This window comes from Drosophila erecta, unplaced genomic scaffold, assembly GCF_003286155.1.
Source record: "Drosophila erecta strain 14021-0224.00,06,07 unplaced genomic scaffold, DereRS2 tig00000000-arrow-pilon, whole genome shotgun sequence".
NCBI classification, from domain to species: domain Eukaryota; kingdom Metazoa; phylum Arthropoda; class Insecta; order Diptera; family Drosophilidae; genus Drosophila; species Drosophila erecta.
This window is the reverse complement of record NW_020825194.1, coordinates 3,558,015-3,578,840: the sequence shown is the minus strand read 5'-3', so window position 1 is coordinate 3,578,840 and position 20,826 is coordinate 3,558,015. Positions and strand designations below refer to the sequence as shown.

The 20,826-nt window shown below is 46.4% G+C and overlaps 3 protein-coding genes across 4 annotated transcripts in view; 1 reads left to right on the top strand and 2 right to left on the bottom strand.

Moving 5' to 3' along the window:
* LOC6555425 overlaps positions 1 to 3,114 on the top strand; it is a 48,846-nt gene extending 45,732 nt beyond the window's left edge. The window contains exons 28-29 of the mRNA XM_001981404.3: positions 972 to 1,240; positions 2,001 to 3,114. Of these exons, the coding sequence (XP_001981440.1) occupies positions 972 to 1,240; positions 2,001 to 2,405 (674 nt within the window). The 3' untranslated portion in view covers positions 2,406 to 3,114. The remainder of the gene's footprint in view (positions 1 to 971; positions 1,241 to 2,000) is intronic.
* A 3,071-nt stretch (positions 3,115 to 6,185) lies between these two features.
* Positions 6,186 to 13,816, bottom strand: LOC6555360 (allatostatin-A receptor). 2 transcript variants are annotated; one of them, XM_001981403.3, is made up of 4 exons: positions 12,484 to 13,816; positions 9,676 to 9,954; positions 9,442 to 9,600; positions 6,186 to 6,478 (listed from the first exon to the last, which is right to left on the bottom strand). In XM_001981403.3, the coding sequence occupies exons 1-4, from the start codon at positions 13,021 to 13,023 to the stop codon at positions 6,383 to 6,385; spliced, it is 1,074 nt and encodes a 357-aa protein (XP_001981439.1). In that variant the 5' UTR covers positions 13,024 to 13,816; the 3' UTR covers positions 6,186 to 6,382. The 2 variants fall into 2 exon arrangements, with proteins under 2 accessions (XP_001981439.1, XP_015009205.1); XM_015153719.2 differs by lacking the exon at positions 6,186 to 6,478 and adding an exon at positions 7,532 to 7,606.
* Positions 13,817 to 17,522: 3,706 nt separating this feature from the next.
* LOC6555359 (putative polypeptide N-acetylgalactosaminyltransferase 13) lies at positions 17,523 to 20,783 on the bottom strand. The gene is made up of 7 exons (XM_001981402.3): positions 20,556 to 20,783; positions 20,335 to 20,492; positions 20,098 to 20,276; positions 19,570 to 20,033; positions 19,276 to 19,445; positions 18,956 to 19,135; positions 17,523 to 18,738 (listed from the first exon to the last, which is right to left on the bottom strand). The coding sequence occupies exons 1-7, from the start codon at positions 20,685 to 20,687 to the stop codon at positions 18,342 to 18,344; spliced, it is 1,680 nt and encodes a 559-aa protein (XP_001981438.1). The 5' UTR covers positions 20,688 to 20,783; the 3' UTR covers positions 17,523 to 18,341.
* Between the last annotated feature and the right edge of the window lie 43 nt (positions 20,784 to 20,826).

Sequence of the window (20,826 nt, the reverse complement as noted above, 5' to 3'; positions counted from 1 at the left end):
CTCTTTTCGTCGTGTTTAAACTAATTTTAGAGTTTGTTAGGTTTTTCTTATTTTTCCGTGCATTGCCTGCGGCATTCGTGGCGCGCATAATTGTGGCCAGGCGCCGGGAAGCACCGCCAAACTCCCCACTTTTACAGACCGCCTCCCCGTTCACTTGGCCATACTTCATGCCCGTTCAAAGCCTGCAAGAACAATGCCAAAATTGGCAACAGCCAGCCAAACAAGCTGCCCGCAGGCCAACAGCCCCGACCAACAATGTTAAGCTGCAAAACAAAGGCCAAAGCCAAAGTTGGCGCGGCCAGAAGGCGGCTGAGTTGGGTTACGGCTGGTTACGGGTGGCTTTGGGTTAGGGGGTGGCCAAGCTGGTCAAGCTGGCCAAGCTGGCCAGGTGGATCAGCTACCGCTCCACTCGCATTGTAAATAATTCGATGCCGCTAAGCCACACTAAGCAGCACACGGGCTGTGGCTTTCAGCGGTCTCTGGTATCTGGTATCTGGTTGCTGGCCGCCATCATTTTTCACCTGGCCAAAGGAACGCACATTTATTGTTGGTGACCTTCTCCACCAGTTGCGGGCTTAATCGAACAACTCTAATCTATGCCCTGTGTGTGGGCAACGCTGTTCGACTTCATCTTTTGGTTCCGCCTTTTTGTTTAGTTTTCAATTTGATGCTTGCTTTGGTCATGGGAGAAAGTTTTGGCTAAAAGCATTCGGTGCTGGGAAAAATCCATAAAATTTAAATGCAAATTTATGTACGTGTGTGTCCTGGGGAATCGCTGGGCGGGTGGAGAGGGTAGGGAAAAGGATAAAAAGGAGGGCAGTGACAGCACTGGCGTGTGAAGGACCCCAAGCATGTGAATAATGGCCATCGGCATTTGGCTTGAAGGCTGCTTTGTTAATTAGAAAGTTTCACTTTCTTCCCCTTTTTCTGCATTCTGTGAGTGACTTACATATTTTTCATTCCATTTCCAGGCTCAGCTGCCCAGCTGGAGAATACGGAGCTGTCGAACGGAATTGTCCAGGATGACCCGGAGATAATCGCCCAGCAAAACGATAAAGTCGATATACTTTTGCATTGTATTAAATCATCGACTCGAGATGCCGCCTGGATTTATGGACAAGTGCTGTGCCAAATTATTCGTGATTTAGTGCCACCGAATGAAATATTGACGAAGGTCATAAAGGAGTTTCTCGCCATAAATCACCCGCACTGCGATGTTATTGCCATGATTGTATATCAGGTGAGTGCTGTTGGCCAAAGATCTAGCAATGGTAAAGGTAAAGACGTTGGCCATTCGTGCGTGGTTGCCTCGAACACACACTCGGATTCCCATGCTGGGTTCCATTTTACGAGTCCCGGACCCAGGACCTCGTCCTTGTCTGGAGACCGGAACGGAATGGGGCCAATGCAGCGCTAATGTTTGCCCTGGCCACAAGTCGAAAGGGTAAAACACTCGCCAACTCTCCGCCTACCCACTGCCAACTGCCCACTGTGGGTCCACATGAGTGTGCGTGTGCGACTGTGGAATTTTGGCAGCTTGAAAATTAATGGAATTCATGGCTACAGCCTGGCCTCCGTCCAGGTGCGTGGGTCAATGCGAGGAGCCGGAGCCTTCGACTACTGGCGACCACTGTGGGGCCATAAAAATGTTTCATTAGGTTCAAGGTTAGCCAGTGCCTGGTGGATGCGTGCATGGAAATTAATAAAAACAAGCTCGAAAGTCAACGGGGGATCCCGGGATCCCGGGATCCTGGGATCCCACGGCGGCACAATTTGCACTGTCATTCGCAGGGCCGGATTCCCAGGCTGCGGAATTTCATTAGCCAACTTTCTGCCACAAAGTATGCTGCTGCAGCAGACTTTTGCGGCCCGCCGACGAGGCACCTTTCGAGCAGCACAATAAAATTTAATTTCCGTATTGTCGGCTTGGCTTTTATTTAAGCATTTCATTGGCAGCTCTTAACCCGCTCCCCAATCTGCTTTGCTCCTCTACTCCGCAGGTCTTTCGCTCCGCCATCGACTCGTCGTACCTGCAGATGCTCCAGGACTGGCTGATCTGCACCCTGCCAACGTTCCTGAACCAGCCGGAGCAGCAGGGTGTCTGGGGCCTCAGCGTCATCTTTTTATCCGCCTCCATAAATCTGCATTTGATTAAACTATTTCCGCTGGTGCTCGGCATCGGGGCATCCAACTCGGCGGCAGCGGCAACAACGGCCACCACTGAGGCAGCGGCAGCAGCTCCGGCAATGGCCCGAAAATTGGGTCAACACGAAATTGCATTGTTCGTGACAGCTGCACAAGATTTCCATGCGAAATTGAGTGGCGAGCAGCGGCAGCGTTTCCGCGAGGCCTTCGGCAGCTTCGAGCGGAGTCAAGTCTACGGCCGGATGTTGCAGCGCCTGTGATATGATACGCAGATACCAGACACTAGATACCAGATACTATAGCCCATACCATACGATGCGATACGATGCGATGATAGTCACGGGAGGGAAACCCAACTATTTATCTTGCGTTTAATTCCCAATCGCAGCTAAAAAAGAAAGGAGTCGAGTTTGGCAGGCGGCTAAACTTGCTCCAAAGACAAGCGCAAGCGTGAATAACTAATTGCCCCAAGCTGCGGAGAAAGTTTAAGCGGATGTCCCTCTTCCTTGCGCTTGTACTACTTCATCAACTCGGAGGACCCTTGCTGCGACCCCAGCGAATTGAAAGTTTTTTAATAGTTGGCGAATACAAAATTAATTTATGCTTTACATTATGTGTAACTAATATTTAAATTATTGCAAACGAATGTCCGCCAACCCGGCCCGCACTTCCTAATCTGGTCGAAAGTTTAACGAGGCCAGCAGCGAGCGACCCGCAATTAATTCCTGCGGCTTTCGACAAGGACCCAGAACACGGAAATTATGTTCTTGCCAGTTTTGGCCAGAGTTGATCATTTATTTATTATGACGCTGCTTGCTGGGCAAGAAATAGAATCCCACTCCAAGGTACGCTACTGGGCATTAGTATGCGTCCTAGCCAATTGCCGGCTAATTCCTAATCAAAATTAATTAAAAATTCCATTATGCAAACACAACCCTACTCTTTGTATTCGCACTGTAATCAAAATAATAACCGTATTGTTTAATGAAATAAAAATTGGTATTAAAACGAGTGCGGAACTGTGTCGTCATCTGGGGCGTATGGAAATGGAATGTTTGATTTTTAAAATGCATAAAAGCTGAGCCAAGTACTTTGCCAACTAACCGAGAAATTCGTTTTTTGGATTACCGAGCTGTATGCAAATAGGTTCGAACTTTTGCGCTCTTACCTGCTCTTCTGGCGCATGTAACGTGGATCCGGCTCCTGAGCGTTTTCTACGTTCTACCGTCTTAACAACAAAGCGCATTAAAGTTGACAAAATGTTTCGTCCTCAAACTATCGCTGAAGTGCTGGACTGGAAAAAAAGTTTAACCAACCGGATTTTGCGTGAATATCTGATGCCCTGGAAAGTAGGAAAGCTTATAGTTTGTCATTAGTTTTTATCTCACCCATTTTGCTTAAACTATATTTTCGGTAGATCTTACTAACTGGCTCATTTGTTAGCCTTCCTAATATCCTTATAAAACAAATAGTAATTATGAGGATTACTTCAAACCTACAAAGGGACTGTTCTGATACATTTATAAGTACAAATAATGGATATGAACTATTTCCAGGGTATTATATCTTAGCTGTAGGGTATGCAAATGCTCTAAGTGCGTAACCGCTTTGCCGCCTGCGTTTTATTGTGTTTGTGTACCGAAATTGACAGATAAACTTTAGCTTCCACTGTGTGTGTGTGTATGTGCGTGAGTGTGTGCGTGCGACAAGAACGGAAGATGGCTTTTGTGTGCATGCAAAGCTTGCCGGAAATTTGCCAGTTCAACGCGAAACGACAAAAAGCCGGCAGAGAAAAAATGGAGAAGGGAAGTTGCAGCATACACCGAAATGAACTGCAAAGCTGTTCAAAGTTGTTTTTCTGTTTTGGCGCGACCGCATTATGCAATCGAGCCAAGGTGGGCGTGTGTGTGTGTGTATGTGTCTGTCCCCCCTCTCACTCCCACACTTCCACGCCCTGCCGCTCTCTCGCTCTGGCGCACTGATTCAGTGGGAAGACAATGTGGCTATTGTCGCCATTATGCCGCACGCCAAGAGGCAATTTGGCCAATGCCTTGGCCATAAACTGCAACATTTGGGCTATCAGCATTTGGTTACGCTTCATTTGGCCAAAGAACCGTAGTGCCACTCCCCCTATTGCGCCCCTCCCGTGGGATTAGCAGTGTGAGCATGTGACTGACCGGAAAGCAGGTGGGCAGATTAAGTAGCCGACCCGTTTGCCGCCATGACCTACGCTCAGAAGGCGAGTGGCTCGAATGAATGAAAGTAGACTGCGTGGGTGCTGTGCCATTGCCACTCGTTCCGCTCGCTCTCTGCCGCTGTTAACTGTGAACTCACCACTTTTCGGAGTCCCTCTCTTCGCCGTTGCTCTCTTAAATGAGCATAGCCGAACTGGAATCGGCACTGTTACCGCGTAGACTAGGTCAGTGGAGTAGCAGTTGCGATTCCACAGCGTTCCGCACACACGTAACCGCGAGTCCTTGGCATGCAGGATGTGCTGCGACAGTACAGGATATGGCGCAATTTCTTAATACACCGATGGCTTTAAGCGGGAAAGCACGACGCGCGGGGCGACAACTGTTACACTCACAGTTATGATTATTGTTATTATGATAATGTCAGCAGCATGAGCAGTCCTTGTTGTTGCTATTCTGCTCGGCTTTGGCGTTATTGCTTGGCTATTTGCTCGTTGGGGAAACGACTTATCGTTGGGGCAAGCGGGCAAGTCCCCAAGAAATCACTGTACAAAAGTATCAAATAGGGTGGTTATCAAAATGCGATTAAAATCAGTTTGGGATTACTACGTTTCTTGTTGAAAGTAAATACTGAAAGATATTTTTGCAACGTTTTTTCTCTTACAAGCAGCCATTTGAAATGAGTTTTTTCTGAGTGCACGAGAGGGCAGCAAAACTTTGGCCGGCGTAGCGTACGCGTTTATGGCGTCAATAGTTGCCCAGCTTTATTTTGCCCACTTCCTGGTGCTCGCCCCACAGCTTCGAATCGATCCATTGGTTTTCCCGCCTCATTTGCAAAGACACTTGGAGCTCGGTCGCCACCTGGGCCCGCACTCCTTGATGCTCATTTGAAATTTTGATTACGTTGGCAACGCGCCGAAGAGGAACCTGTCAGCGACTGATACGCATTAATTACGTTACCTGGTGTAAAAGGCAACGCCTTGACTCTAGACAGGCCCGCTTATTAAAATCGAATAAATTATGCAAAAGTGCGAGTGGCCAGGCAACGCGGAAAACGGGAGCCCACACTAGTACACCCACCCCATACATAGCCACATATATACGCCTCGGCCCGATCCGCAAGATGGACGACGCATAATTAATTCCGGTCAGTCGCCAGCGTCAGGCGAAATGCAATCAGCATCTTAAGCTGCCAAAGTCAGGACCTCTTCGACCTCGCAGGACCTTCACGAACAGTACTACTCACGTCATTCACGCGATGACAGCCGGTGGCTCTCGTTGGAAAAAGATCTCTTCAGCTTGGGCAGATATCCTGGCTGAGTAGGTGAGACCCAAGAATAAATGAATGTATGAGTGAGTGAATGCGAGTTCGATTGATTGCGCAAATGCAGCAGTCAATTGAGGGCGATTTCAATGTGGCATCGCGAATATTCGACGAGTATATCATTTTCAAGTTTTACGCGCCACTAAATATCCATTTGCATACTTCAATCCGTATGGCAATAGTTTATGCCATTTCCTCGTGAGCTGCAGGCCAAAATCTGTTAGTTTTGTTAACTCCCATCAGTGCAAATCAAAAGTTCGTTTGTTGTTGTATTATTTAATTCTTTAACGGTTTACGCAACTAACAAACTGTGCTAACTTGGCTTACACCAAGGGAGCATGTAACACATTGCATTCCGATTAGCATTATATATAACATTAAAAATAATTCAGGGAAATCTACTGCCAATCATTATAATTTTTAGTAATCATTGCCGCCTGTATACGCTTCCAATTTGAAAATGTATTATTTGTATTATAATATCATCTAAGAGATGAATAAGCTTAGTAGCCTTAACATACACATACGATATAGACATTCATTTCATTTAATCTAATTTACTATTTACAAAGTCCTCATATCTTATATCTAGTCATTCGAAAAGCAATACTCCAATGCAGCGCTCGCTTGCAGTCCATTGATGGATTGGTCCCGTGTATTTGTCCACTGGTGCCCTCAAAGATTCGCTCCTGGTGACTGCCTCCCAAATCAAAAGTGATCCTTAGAGTCCAGTGGTGGAGGTCCTGGCACAGGACGTCTTGCGCGGCGGCGGCAAGTCAGATGTGTAGTTCTGGTATCGAGATGAGCAGTTAACGGCCTGCAGGAACAGAGGGGAGAGGAAATGAGAAAACTAAGAAAATGTTGGGAAATTGGCAGGACGTAATGCTTTAATATACACAAAGTACTGAAGGCCCGGTGAATTCACAGTTCGGCCACAATATTTGATTAATGACGTGTTTTGATGCAGAGTCACTTTGGTGGCGCTTCGTTGGGGGGAAACTGGGCAGTGAAAGTGGGGAAATGGGAAATGGGGCGAAAGCTATTCCCATGTCAAGGCCCCTGGCTGCGATTGTTGCCGTCGCTTTGCATTTGAATGATTAGATTTGATTCAATATTCAATTATTAAAGTGGTTTGAGGTGTGGAAATGCCGGCAGACAAGCATCGAATTGCCCAGTTGCCAGGCAACTGGAAACTGGCAACTGGCAACTGGGAAGCTGGAATCTGGTATTCGGTATTTGGGATCTGTGAACTGGCATCCCTGCCGATTGAGGAGTGAGAGTTTTGCATATAAATGATTTATGAATTTGCGCTTTGATTGAACTGCCTAAAATTGTTGATTAGTGCCTCGTCACAGAGCCACCAACAACAACAATAACAGCAACAGTAGCACAGGGCTCCGGGGAAATGAATTATGGCCTTTGAACCGCCGGCAGTTGCGGTCCTTGGTTTCCCAGGTGCGCTGTGCATTCGCATTGTCTGCGCCCAGCTCATTATTCGATTACGGCAAATGGATAGCAGCGGAAAGCTTTTAAAGCTGGTATTTGACTACAAATTTGCACCATATTTACTCACAACGAACATTCAAATATGTACCTAGTTATTAGAAAAAAAAATCCATATTCCAATGATTTATCATTCGAATTTAAACAAGTTATGTTTTAGAGGCAACAAAAGCACATGCTAGCAGCAAACAAAATAAAGATTTTAGATACTTAATGATACTACAGAAACAAAAAGATAACTTTAATATCATTGAAAAAATGTAAGGAACAGGCTAACTAATTTTATAATTATTTCAACACGTGCCAGAATTGAATTGTATTTATAAAGAAATATCTAAAACAAATGTACTCCGCCTTACACTTATGTTTAATAGGTAGTTTTCTCAGAACTCACATCCTGATGCGCCGATGTCCTCATACCAAGTCTATTGGATTGCAAGCCCTATTGTGGTGATTTGGTTAAGGCGTGAGATGGATGAAAGACCAATAGAAAAGCCGACAAATTCGGCACATGAATAAATTACTAATCGAAGGCCAGTTGCATGGCCAATTAATCAGATTGACATATTCCCAATCACGTGGTGTCCGGAAATGGCGAAAAAGGAATTCCAAACACGCTCGTGGCGCAAACAGAAACAATTGCGTAAAAAACAATACAAACAGCGGCTCGCAATTTAATTAACGTAATTAATCTAATTTAATGACTTGACAAACACATCAATTAGCGAAAGGCAAACCAAGACAGCATCAGCAGTCCAGGAACACAATTTATATGCAAAGTGGCAAAAGCTTTGCCGAAAATGCGGAAAACACGAGTAGCCCACGCACCGCAGCGGGAAAACAAATTAAAATATTAAAATTAAGCCACAAAATGATTGAAAGGAAATGTTGTGGGGTAAAAGTAGAATTCTCAGATCGATGAGTACAATGTACCATGCTCGTAAACTTCCCTCGGCAGCTCCTGCTGCTTTCCCTCAGCCGTTTGTGTCTGTTTGTCCCTAAAGTAATTAAAAGTAAGTAAAGCAAAGTCACCCCCTCGCCGGTGGGCGTGGCTGTCCAGTGATTTGCCACCCGCAACGTTTCTTTTTTCTGTATTCTGCTTCTTTTTTTGCGTTTATGCAAATGGCCGCTGACCAAAAGAATTAATGCGTCCCGAAAGTGAGTTGAATTGGAATGAGCCGCCATTCTCGAAGTCCAAAAACTGCGGGCAGCCTGTCAGCCGTCTGTTTTCACTTTTTTTTTTTTTGCCTCGTTTTTTTGCGTGCGGGACGGGACATCAACGAATGTCAATGAATTTACAGGGGAATGCTATAAAAAGCCCGGCCAAACAAAAAAATGTAGAGCCCGTAATTCCCCATTGTCTCAGTGCGCTGCTAATTTGGGCATATCTTTAAATAGCCAGCAGAACGGAAAAGAATCATTTGTAATTTAAAGCCCAATTATTGTGCCATTTCACGGAAAACTGTGGCATGCCAGCGAATGAAATGGCTCGCAAGCCGCATCGCTGCACTTCATTAAATTGACGAGACAAAAGATCTCTACACATACAATAATGGAAAATATTTGTTCCACAACAAAAGGGGTTGAGGAGGCATTTCATTTTGCCCACTTTAATGCCCAACAGCTGCAAATCGTCTGCGACGGCCTTATAAATAGAGAAATGAAGATGGACGGTCCGATGATGATCCGCGTGGCTGAAATTATTCTGTAAGTTCTACCTATTTATATCGTAAATATAGATTTGGATGCTGATGCCGATGCCGATGCTGCGAGAGTACAACCAAATTCGGCCCACGCGGCGTATGCGCGTTTTTCGCACTTAACTCATTAAAACGTTTGCCGCTGGCCCATCGAAATTTAATGGGAAAACACGAGCGGTTTTTTTCCTCCTCAATAGACGCTTTTTTGCTTTTGCTCTCCATTATGCTCGTAAATTATTTAATTGCATTTTGGATTTTTGATTTGAAATCAAAACATTCGCTCATTTAAAAACTCATTAGGAACAGCAATGGAAACGCGGCTGAGCGGAAATCATTGTTTATAGATAAAATCAAAAAACAAATATCTGATATATGGAAAAGGGTTTTAATGTTTGTCAGTCAATAAATCAATAAAATGGCCCACTTAAAATTACGCCACACAAAAGATTCCATCAAACGGAATGCAAGCGAAAACAATGCTCCGGAAATATTTCATCGATATATTGACCGAGCACTCAGATGTCGCCACTTAAAGGACCCTTCTCGTCCAGCCTCCGAGTACACCCAACCCACTCACCTTGTAGAAGGCCTTCCGGAAATTCTCGGAGAGGAAGGCGTAGAGCAGCGGATTGATGCACGAGCTGCTGTAGGCCAGAGTCTGAGCGGTGACCTGGATGACGAGCTTGGTGAGGGTGTTCGTCTCGATGACATCGAGTGACTTGAGCAGCAGGATGAGCTGTGCAATCAGGCCAAAGAATATATTTGATTACTTAAAATATAAATGTATTTTGATGTCACCTCGAAGACCTACCTGGACGGGCAACCAGAGCGAGGCGAAGGCGATGACCACCACGACGACGAGGCGGGTGACCCGCTTGCGGCCGCGCTGCGACTCCTTGGACATGCGGACGCCGGTTCCCTGGCGCCAGAGCCGCATGATCATGCGCATGTAGAGCCCGCTGATGATCATCAGGGGCAGCAGGTAGGAGCTGATGAAGAAGGTGACCTGGTAGGTGCGCGGGCTGAGGAATTCGTTGCTGGTGAAGGTGCACATGCCGTAGGTGATGTTCTTCTTTGCATCGTAGTCCACCTGCGGAAATCGATGAGAGGGAGAGAGAGGTGGTGGGAACTATGAGCAAGGGCGTGCGGTGTGGGAATCGAATATTGCGCATACGTCATGTTGCCGTTGACAGTTGCATGGCAGCCAAGCAACGTCAGACGGCCAACAGCCAGACATCGTAAATAAAACTAAACTGTCATACGAATAGTTCGGACGTCGACAACTAACTCGCAATCTCACTTTGTTTCTCTGTCGCTGACATTTGGCTGACAAATTGTTCAGCCGTAGTTTTGGATTTGGATAAAAGCGCAGTGGATATGGGTATGGGTATGGGTATCGGTATGGGGGTTTGGGGCTTGCTGTTTTGGGGTATGGAGAATCTATTGGTCTGTTGGCTAGACGAAACTGGTTTGCTGACGCTTAGGAGGGTCGTAAACTGCCTGGTGAGTCGTAAAAATATTCGCAGCCTTTTGTTTACAATTTGTTTACAATCCCCGCCTACCTTCGCCGCTCTTTCAATCGATGAATGCGTGTGGAAAAGCGCATTTAAAAAATCTTCGCATTAATGCCGGCATGAAATGCTTACAAAAATGTTTGTTTATGGCCCGCCCTTGTTTTCGTTACACTGAGCGAGTGATGTTGCCCCACAAATTGAGTTCGAACCCTGAATCTGCGCAGCGTCAAGTGGCCAAGGCCACAGAAGTAGACAAATCATGGCCAGACCCTTCCGCTGATTTATGGGTTCATTTCGCTGGCATGTTCTCCGCAAAACCCAACGACTTAATAGACTTGACAAGCCATTAATGCCCTTTCCTCGTTTGCGAGAAATCAGCCAACAGCTGTCAATCAATGCCATGACCTGGAGATCGCATATCTAGTTACGCAGTCGGACATATGTGGCTTTATGATTATTATTTGATATCGATTTCTAATAAAAAGATAATGGCACAGGCTCGCACAAACTCATTACATATATACTGTACATGTAGCTGGGCAATGTAATATGGAAATAATTAATAGCAAACTGTTAATTAACATGTTGATCAAACATGACTTAATTATGCCTTTTTATCGCCTCTTTCTTTGTATTTGCACACGCACACACCAGATAACAAAGCAAAGCACACATATGAGCATTCGATGTGGCCTCTATTTTTCCAGCTTAATCCTTAGACAAAGCAAAGCAAACACGTAAACAAACAATAATACCACCCATTGGAACTCTCCACCCAACGCGAAAAAAAACCGAACGAGACAAAAATAACAATATAATGAAGCGTGAAATGCCATTTAATAAAATATTAGGTTACAATAACAACACCAGGAGCAACAGTGGGCCATTGCCAACTCACAGATAAAATAGCTCATCATTCGTGCGACGATGAGATTCGTTTAATTAACCGCGACTGTCGCTTTTGGCCAAGGAAAAGGGGGAACTCAACGGCACAAGCAGAAAGTTGGTCGTGTGTGATGTGGGATTCGCTTTATTGGCACTGGGAAATCAGTGGGAAAAGCCCGCAGGCCAATTGTTAGTATCAACAGAAATTGGACCGTAATTACTTGTAGTTGAAACTCGCAATGGAAAAATATAGTACTCTGTAAACTATGCTATGTTTCAACCATAATTTGACTACTCTGAAAAGCTGAATTTTAGTTAATAACTCTATATATAATATATATATACTGGAGAATAGAAACCTAAGGTTAAAGTCCGAAAATACATTTTACTTGTGTATCGCAAAACACCTGGCAGTCGGGTAAATACCCTTGCACTATTTTGATATCACCCACTGATTTTAAGCAAAACAATTCAGATCGTGGTCGATTATTCCGCAATTAAATTGTTTCTCGCACTTTTCGCATCGATCATAAAAGCTTAATGTCCAAGTGGAGCACTTCAAGGTCGCCACCCGCGAAGACATTTATCATACGCAGTGTGCGCCCGAAGTTCGCAAGTGCAAAGTTTCCATAATGGCCGCTTGTTACGACTTACGACTGCCCATGATTTACGCGCTTTTGGATCAACAGTTGAATTCAGAAATTGTGCAAGCCACACGGAGGATGGGTATCTACCCACCCACCGCCAGTTGGCAAGTGTTTCTCGCTGGCTATCTGGTCTATAATTAAAAATTTATGATTTCAAAATAGCAAATTAGTAACAAAAACAAATGGGGCGCCGCGCATCTAGCGAAATTTTCAATATAAACAAAATAACAGAAAACAAGATAAAAAGGGGAAACTTTAATAGGGGCAAACATTAATAGTAAAAACAAATGAGTTGTATCAGGATCGCTCGATTGGACGATCGCTGGGTTGTGCGGGGTCTTTGCCTTCTGAATTGTTCGATCTCGCAGAAGGCAGACCACCGATCTAGGTATATATATTATGTAGAGCTATATCAAAAGCAGGCACCATTGACGTGCTGCGAGTGGAATCTAACGAGGTGACGATGATGGAAAGCAATAAATTTGCCTGGCCCGTGTTCTTCACAGCAGATTCAGGCACAGCAGGCCCACTACTACCATTGCTCCCACTCTCCACTCTTCCAGTCCCACTTACCACCACGTCGTGGGTGAAGGCTACTGGCACCGAAACCACCAGCACCACGATCCACAGAGTCACGATGGCAATCAGAGTGATGTTCTCCGTCCGCATCATCCGCGAGCGAATGGGATGGACCACCGCCAGGAATCGATCGATGGACATCAGCACCAGCGTGTAGATGGAGGCGAAGGCGGTAACCACAATCAGGTACTGGACACTGCGGCACCAGAACCTTCCGTATGGCCAGTAGTACACCATGTAGTCGGTGGCCGTGAAGGGAATGCAGAGGATTACGAACATCAGATCAGCGGCAGCCAGATTGACAATCATCAGGTTGGTGGTGGAGCGCATGTTGTTGTTGAAGACCACCACCAGGATGACCAGCAGGTTGCCAAAGAATCCCGTGATGGCGATGACGCCAAAGAAGAATCCCACTATCCACGGCAAAGTGCCACTAATGGCCAGCCACTCCTCATCGGTGAAGAATGAAGTGATATTCTCCTCATTTCTGGTTGCATTTAGGCTAATATTAGCCAGCAGTGCGGTGTTCTCCATGTTTTCTCAGCTTTAGTTCACAACTTTCCGGATCACTTTGTACTGGCTATTGGTGATTTCGCTTGATTGTCACGGGACATTTTCAATTTTGGGCTCTTTTCCGCTTACAGTTCATCGAACGCAAATAAGAAATTTCCAATTAGGAGAGTTTCACAAAGCAGCCGCCACAAAAATTCAATTATCATGCGCAATACTACGACCGTTGAGCTCCGGAGACCTCAAAAACGTTCCGCATACGCCGTGTGGTATCGAACCGGACCGGGCTTGTTCGCAACGTGGCGGAGGGTAGCAAAAGCAATTTGGTCCTTGCCCGATAAAGGTAATTGTAGGTGGGTAGCACAGGTAAGACAACAATAAAGGACAGCACACAAGGATCTCGGGGTGGCGTGAAACAAGAGAGAGAGTGAGTTCAAAGGTGAGGGCACGTGCAAATCGGCACCGACACTACCAAACTGTGCCGAGTCACACCCTGACGACAAGGACACCGGGGTGTCCTTAGGTTCGAGGACCACGTTGCTGCACCTACACCATAAATTCAATATGATGTCTTCCTTTCGCTACGCTTCTGTTTACATTTCCCGTTTGCTTTTTTATTGACAAACGAACGGCATAAATTTCGGGGCTATATGGCGGTATGGCCAAAAAAACAACGTTCCTATTGTTGCTACCGATTGTTACGCCGCTGTACGCTATATATTCTCGATTTTATACTGGTGTTTTTGGCCAATTTAAAAGTCCATACTGCTCGCGTCCGTATCCAGCGCCCAACTGATTGCTGGCTGAGCTTGTTGAGGAATACTTCGATGCCTCGGCGGCAACGGCGGCGGCGGCAAAACGCCGACAGCGACGCCAGCCATCCCAGCAAGAATAATGGCAACAATAGCAACAACCAGCGCCGCTGGCTTCTGTGCGTGTGAGCGTGTGATGGTTTTGGGTGGCCGCCGGAGCCACCTCTTCCTCCTCATCCCCATACCCATTCCCATTTCCATCCAAACCCAATCCCCATCAGCTGGCCTGGAATGTTTGCTCTTGTTGCTCCCACAGCTAAACTGCTGAGCTGCTGGCCCAGTTGAACGGGCAATGCGCCACAGCAATTGTCGGGGCAATCACTAGTTGTTCTGGGTCTGCGCCCGCCGTCTTCCATTGTCCTGCACAGCTGGATGTCCTGGCTGATGTCGTCAGCCTCGGCGGCTGCACAGCTGGCGTCGTCGCAGCTCTGCCGCGCTTAGTACATTGCTTAATTTCTCTGATTAACTGCTGGCAGAGGTGGAAAAAAAAACAACAAAAAAGTTGGCACGCGCTCATGTCCACGCCCCCAATTGTACACCGAAAGAAAGGATTTGATTGTGTCATATATTCTATATATTATATAAATATAGGATGTATTCTTCTGACTAGTAATAAATGGCTATTAGTTAATATGAAAAGAATAAATATTTTTAATATATTAAAGTATTTTTTAATACATACAAGCATCCAGACCAGAGGCGGACCTAAGCGCTCTGCTTTTTATCGGTGCAAGTCAGATGGGATTTACTGGTTTAACACCTTTGGTCGCCGGGGATGGCTTGTCACAACATTATATAACCGCAGCCGGCAGATATCCGAGCTCGGTCTTGGCCTAGGTTAAGTCCTCGCCTCATTTACATGCTTTTTATTGCCGCTGCCAACGCAATGCTCACCTGTCACCTGCAGACGTCGACGTCGGCGGCTCAGTCGGCTGCTGCGTCAGCGGCAGCTGTGGCCCCCATCAAACCTGCGGCGGGCTCTCCTGTCGCCCGCCACCGGGCGGGGGGTGTAGGGTGTGGGTTGTGGGGCCATGGCTCAGTGCACCCCTGACGAGGACGTCGCAAGCCTGATGAGATTAAATGCGAATTAAGCACCACGAACAACAAGCAGCGGCTAAAAAAATAAACCAAGAAATCGCCCGGAGACAATGGAAGAGGCAAGCAGCAAAAGGCGGCATTATGTTTATTTAATGTGCAGCACTGCGGACTTAATGAAGTCTTTAATTCTTAATGCAGCTTCATTGCCTATTGAAATGGCAAAGAGTGGCGTTGAATTGCTTGAATTTTCCACTCGAAGACCGATGGCGCCATCTTGCCCACTTTCCACATTTCATTGCATACTTTGCGGCTGTCGAACAAAATTAACCGGAAATAGATCAAGAGTTTTTTTTTTTTTTTTTTTTTTATATTTTTTTTATTATAGTTTATTAAGATATACAGGATAGCTATGAACCCTTTTATTACCTTATTTTAAAGATCATGAGTACCGTTCCATAGTCTACGAGTCTCGTAGCACAAGAGTTGACTTTAATTTTCTTTACCAAAGTCACTTAATATAATCTTTTAATTACAAATCCATTAAATATCTGCTTATACATATTTTTGCAAGCTGAAGCTTACATAAACCAAGCTCCCCCCACCCAACACGAACACTCATCACCTTGAACACAACTTTCGCAGCGTTTTAACTGAAATGGAAAGCATTATTCCAGGCGCACACTTAAATTAGCATCTAAATAAACGACTCCCAGACACGAGAGTTGGGGACCACATCAGATCACATCGCCATCCGGATTCCGGATCCACATCCACATCCGCACACACTCGAAATTTCCACTCTGCATTTTCCCTTTGCCATGGGAGAAGCAACAATTTTTGTGATGTCAGAAAACTTTCGGCGTGATTGAAATGCTTTTTAATTTTTCATCAAAATCATTTCATTGCGTCAAAATTGTTTGGGTGCTCCTGAGCGGCATGATAATCCGTATGGCGTACACACCCACTCACAGGATTGAAGGACCCATCTTGCAGGGACATTGAGCTTAACCTTTTTCGTGTGCTGCGATGGATTGGTTCATTTTTGGCATAATCATGCGATAGGGATTACACGTCTCTGCCAGGGACATGAACTTCTGGTGTCGTCAAGGGAACAACAGTGGGAGAAGGGCTATTTTTAGCGATACGGACATAAACTATAAATTTTTCTTACCATTAATCAATATGTTTAAGAGCTACAGCTCATGAAATTGTATTGTAAAAGCCCTCATATGATAGTAACACCTGAAGGATAGTAACTCCTGAAGGATACCACTGTTCCCTTTGCCGAAGTCAACCTGGGACAAAAATGATGGATTATCGCTTTTTGCGCTAACGTTCACATGTTTTTATTTACTTGTATACAGCCCGCCCCGAAACCTGACCCTTTTTTTGGCATCTGCCAGGGGAATTAATAAATGTAAATCCGCCTGGGAGAATGGCCAAAAAAGAAGGCATCGGGTATGCTTAAGCCACACAAAAGACCACACTAATCGCTTTTTTCTCTGTTTTTGGTCCGGTGGGCGCAACTCTACGGATTTGGATTGGAAATGCCTGGGTTTTTGGGGTCGATGGCAAAAGGCGGTACGGCGACACAACTTTTACACAGCTTTTGCTATTTAATCATTCAAATTGACTTTTTTGCCAGACCGATGGACGTTAATTTTGAAATCCCTTTTTAAACGCTGCCCACCAATGGTTATTCCGCAACTTCTACGCTCCACGCTCGCGGCTTATAAGTTTTTAGCCCTCGCTCATTTCGTTTTAATTTTTTTCGTACTTTCCGCGAATTTTCTATCCCTTTTTGTTTTTCCGCTGGCGCACTTAGAATGCGCTGAGTTTGCATTTGGCTTTCATTTTGCCATTTTACCGACCAACCGACCGACCGCCATTCTTCTAGCTTGCCTACTTCCCTTTTTAGTTTTTTAATCAAGATGTTTTAAATGCGGCCACGCCAGTGAATGATGGATTCCATTTTGTCTTTTTTCGCTCTCGGCCCCCAACAAAGTAAACAGAAAGTTGGTTGCCGGGTTCGGCAAAGATTTATGCAGATAATAAAATGAGTCTTCAAATGAATAATCAAGTTTTGCATGCCTGGCTGAGGGTTCCACCGCTCATAATTAAGGTCCGTCCTTGAGCCCAGTTTACCAGTGCCCAGTGCCCCGTGCCCAGTGCCCAGTTACCAGTTTTCCGTTCCCAGTTGGGTTCATTCGATGTTGGAGCAGCTTTTCGAAAGCATCCAGCTCTCAAAAGGCAATACAAATTTGCCGAATTCAAGTCAAGGACTGCCAAGAGCGAATCATTCTTAAAGTGGAACGGCAATTTAGCAGCGGTGACTTTACCTGGACAAACTTTATAGAAAATTAAATTTTCTAGTGCTTCGCCGTTTTATTACCGCCGCCGCTTTATTGTTAGTTGCATTTCAGGTGCAGGACAATAAAATGTCGCGATGTCGGGCGGTCATAACTTTCCGGAAACCAGGAGAGAGAAGGCCCAAACACGATGCCAAAGCAACTGCAACTTGTTAGACTTCCGCCTTCCGTTTCCCTGGTCACCCAAGGCTTTTTTGTTTTTATTAACTTCCGTGAGAAATGCGATTTTTACGCACAGCTGGCGCTATTGTGAGGGAAATATTGCAGAAGCTGCAGGATCTGCAGAACACACTTGTTGCCATTGTTGAGATACAAAATTAACTTTTACGCTTTATTACCGCAAGAATGGTGAAACAAAACAAATCTTAAGTTGCAACTGCACTTTGGAAATTCTCCAACAGCAGCCGCACCATGGCATGAACTTCTGTTTTCTGCTGGCATTTTCTGCTACTGTTGCTCTAACTGCTCTGTCTCTGTTTTATTTGGACTTGTTTCCGGAGTCGCCGCTTTTTGTCGCCGGCATCCGGAGGCCATCAAAATTGCCGGAAGCGCGAGCCGGGCAGTCAGTGGCATTGTCATCAACTCAATTACATTTGCGACCGACTCCTTGCAGCCGAAGGATGCCACGCTTTTGTTCGCTGACTGATGACAGGACCGCCTAAACAAGCCGCACAATACGCGCGGCGTCGCTGGCTTTTATCTAGCCACGCCCCCACATCTGCCCCCCTCGAAACCATTGTGTCCTGTCTCGTGTGACGGATGCGACAGGAAGCGCTGCGAGTCTTGATAGTCCGACTCCGGCAACAAAGGCTGCGGAGCGGAATAAAAAAAAACGGCTACTGGAGTTGGGTGCAGAAGCACCTTTTCGTATATCCATGGCGCCATAATTTACTGCTTCCCCTCAACCGGAGCCTCCGTAATCTATGGGCATGCCGCTCCGGCAGCGGAAATGTTTCACAGAGATTAGCACAACATGTCAGCGTTTTGATTTACCTGCTTGCCCAGAGATTCGCCCCACAACCTCAGCCACCTGAGCCCCGGTAACTAAGAGGCTCAGGTTCATTGAATCTGTATCCAGTATCTGTGTCGTTATCGGATTCAGTTTCAGTATCATTAGCCAAGTTTATGTGTGCCCCTCCATTTCCAATGCAAATTGAAACGACTGCGATACGGCCTGCGAACGGCAGGTGCTCATCTCCAATCGATCCTTGAGCGGATTATCCAGGCACAGGTGCGTCTCGGCGTGCAGGAGGCGGGTGCCCAGGCGCACCCATCGCTGCGACCTCTTCGCGGTTTCATTTCGGCCGCACGGCTCCAGTGCTATTCGCATCCCGAATCCCACAGCCAGACAGAGTTCCCGATGGGTGCTCAGCTGCCCACTCTGGCGCAGCATGCTCCACTGGGTGATGTCGCTGAGGTAGCAGCTGGCCAGGATCAGCTGGGAGTCCTTGGTCCTGGCGTGCACACACCGGCCCTCATTCCGCAACGTTCCCGTGGCCGACAGCTCGTCAAAGTGCATCCTGCGAGTTGATTGAGTGTTAGTTATTTTTCAATTAACCATAACTCAGATAACTGGCCACACAGCTCAGAAAATCACAACTATTAGCACAAATGTTATAAATATAATAATGAAAACTGCAATCATAACTAGATATAACTACAATAAAGTCATGTTATTCCCATAATATTCAATATACGCATTCCTCATGCACCCAATGTTTTTCCCAGTGCACTGACCTTAGTTCGGGGCAGACATGCCGCAGATACCACTCGAAGGGATGACACCGCCGCTCGGTCCGCATCCGCTGCAGCTCATCATAAGTGTGATCCAGCGGAATTCGCCTGGCCGCCGGCCTCAGTGCGTAGAACATATTTTTATACTCGTCCAGCCATGACTCGGCTATGATTTTTGAGTTGCTGCGGACGGAGAGGGAGGGTAGAGTTCAATCAGCATGTGATTGGAATGTTTATATTAAACGAAGCCGGGCAGCAATGAAATTGAAAAATTCCAGAGGCGGTGCGGCCATTTCACACCTAATCCCCGACCTCGGACTCACTGCAGATAGGTTGCCTGGGCCGGACTCAACTGCCGGTCGGTTTGCGGTGGGAAGTCGAAGGCGTGGCGGCGGCGGAAGATGTGCCCGATTCGACTGCAGGGCACGATCTCAATTTGTCCACCGCAAAGCCACAATTTAATGGCCAGCTCGATGGACTCGCCGCCCCAGATCTGCAAGGGATGAATGTGGACAACTGAGGGTATTCACATAGAACTGTGGCAGAGGGTAGCGGCATTCCCGGCATTTGGCATTAGCAATTAGAGCTCTTGACACCGGCTAATTGGGTTTTCTCACCTTCAGGTGCGGGTTGAAGCTGCCCAGCTCAAGTAACCAGTCGCGTGACATCATCAGGACACCGCCAGCGAAGACAGGACTCTGGTAGGGCGTCTCCAAGCGCTCCTGGCTGGCCAACTGGCGCTTCAGCCAGTGGAAGTGCAGGGACCAGTCAAATCCGCCCTTCAGCAACTCGTTGCCCTTCCGGTAGCTCAGGGTGGTCGGGTCAATGGGGTCAAGTAGCGGACTAACCGCCAGATTGGAATTGCGAGCCAGTCGCTCCAGCAGTGGCTCCAGCCAGCCCTCGTTCACCTCGCAGTGGCTGTCCAGGAAGAGCACATAACGTCCACTGGCCAAGGCGGCGCCCCTGTTGCGCGACCAAATCAGGCCCATGCGCTCCTGGTTCCTGAGAAAGATGAGCCCCAGGCGATGCCTCGACCCGAACACTCCGCCCATCCATCGCTTGAGGTCTTCCAGCAGGGTCACTGTTAATTGAGCGATAAGTGCCACCCTATTGCGTAAGTGGTTCAATGTGGTTCAATGGCCTACCATCCCGCTGGCTGCTGTCGTCCACAAGGACTAGCTCGTGCAGATAGTCCTCCGGTGTGCGAATCAGCAGGGAAACAATGGTGCGCAGCAGCATCGAACGCGCTTCATTGTGGAAACTGATCACCACACTCACATTGGCCTCCAAAGGCGGCGGAAGTGTAGGATTTCTAGTAGCACAACTAAGGAGGGGTAGGAAATATTTTTTAATGATAGTTTATATGTTTCTATTTTCCTTACCTGTAATGCCTTGTTACGGGCAACTTACGTATAAGACCCAAAGTATTACTCAGATGAATGTTGTATTGGTAAAAATCCTCGGATGTTTCCGGTGCATGGGATATGAATACACGCCAATCCAGATAGTTATCCCCACTGTCATTTTTGTAAGCCAGCCGCTAAGAAAACACTCCACTGATATTTCGAATATTTAAAAAGCTGCTTTTCTATAGCTAACTCACTTCACTTGCGTACATATCATCATAGCGATCATTCCGTATAAATATGACTAAGAAAACCAACTGACAGATAAGGAATGCAATGATACAGAAAACGCAACGACGAGGACTGCAATATTTTCCACCCGCGTACATGACGACAATATTGAGCGACTGAGGTGATTCCGATTTGGGTTCCACATGGCGCTCCAAGTGGTCACAAGTCGGGCCGAAAAGCGAAACTAAATCGCCGAGTTAGCGACTTCACGCTGTGCATTATAACTTCTGTTCGGCC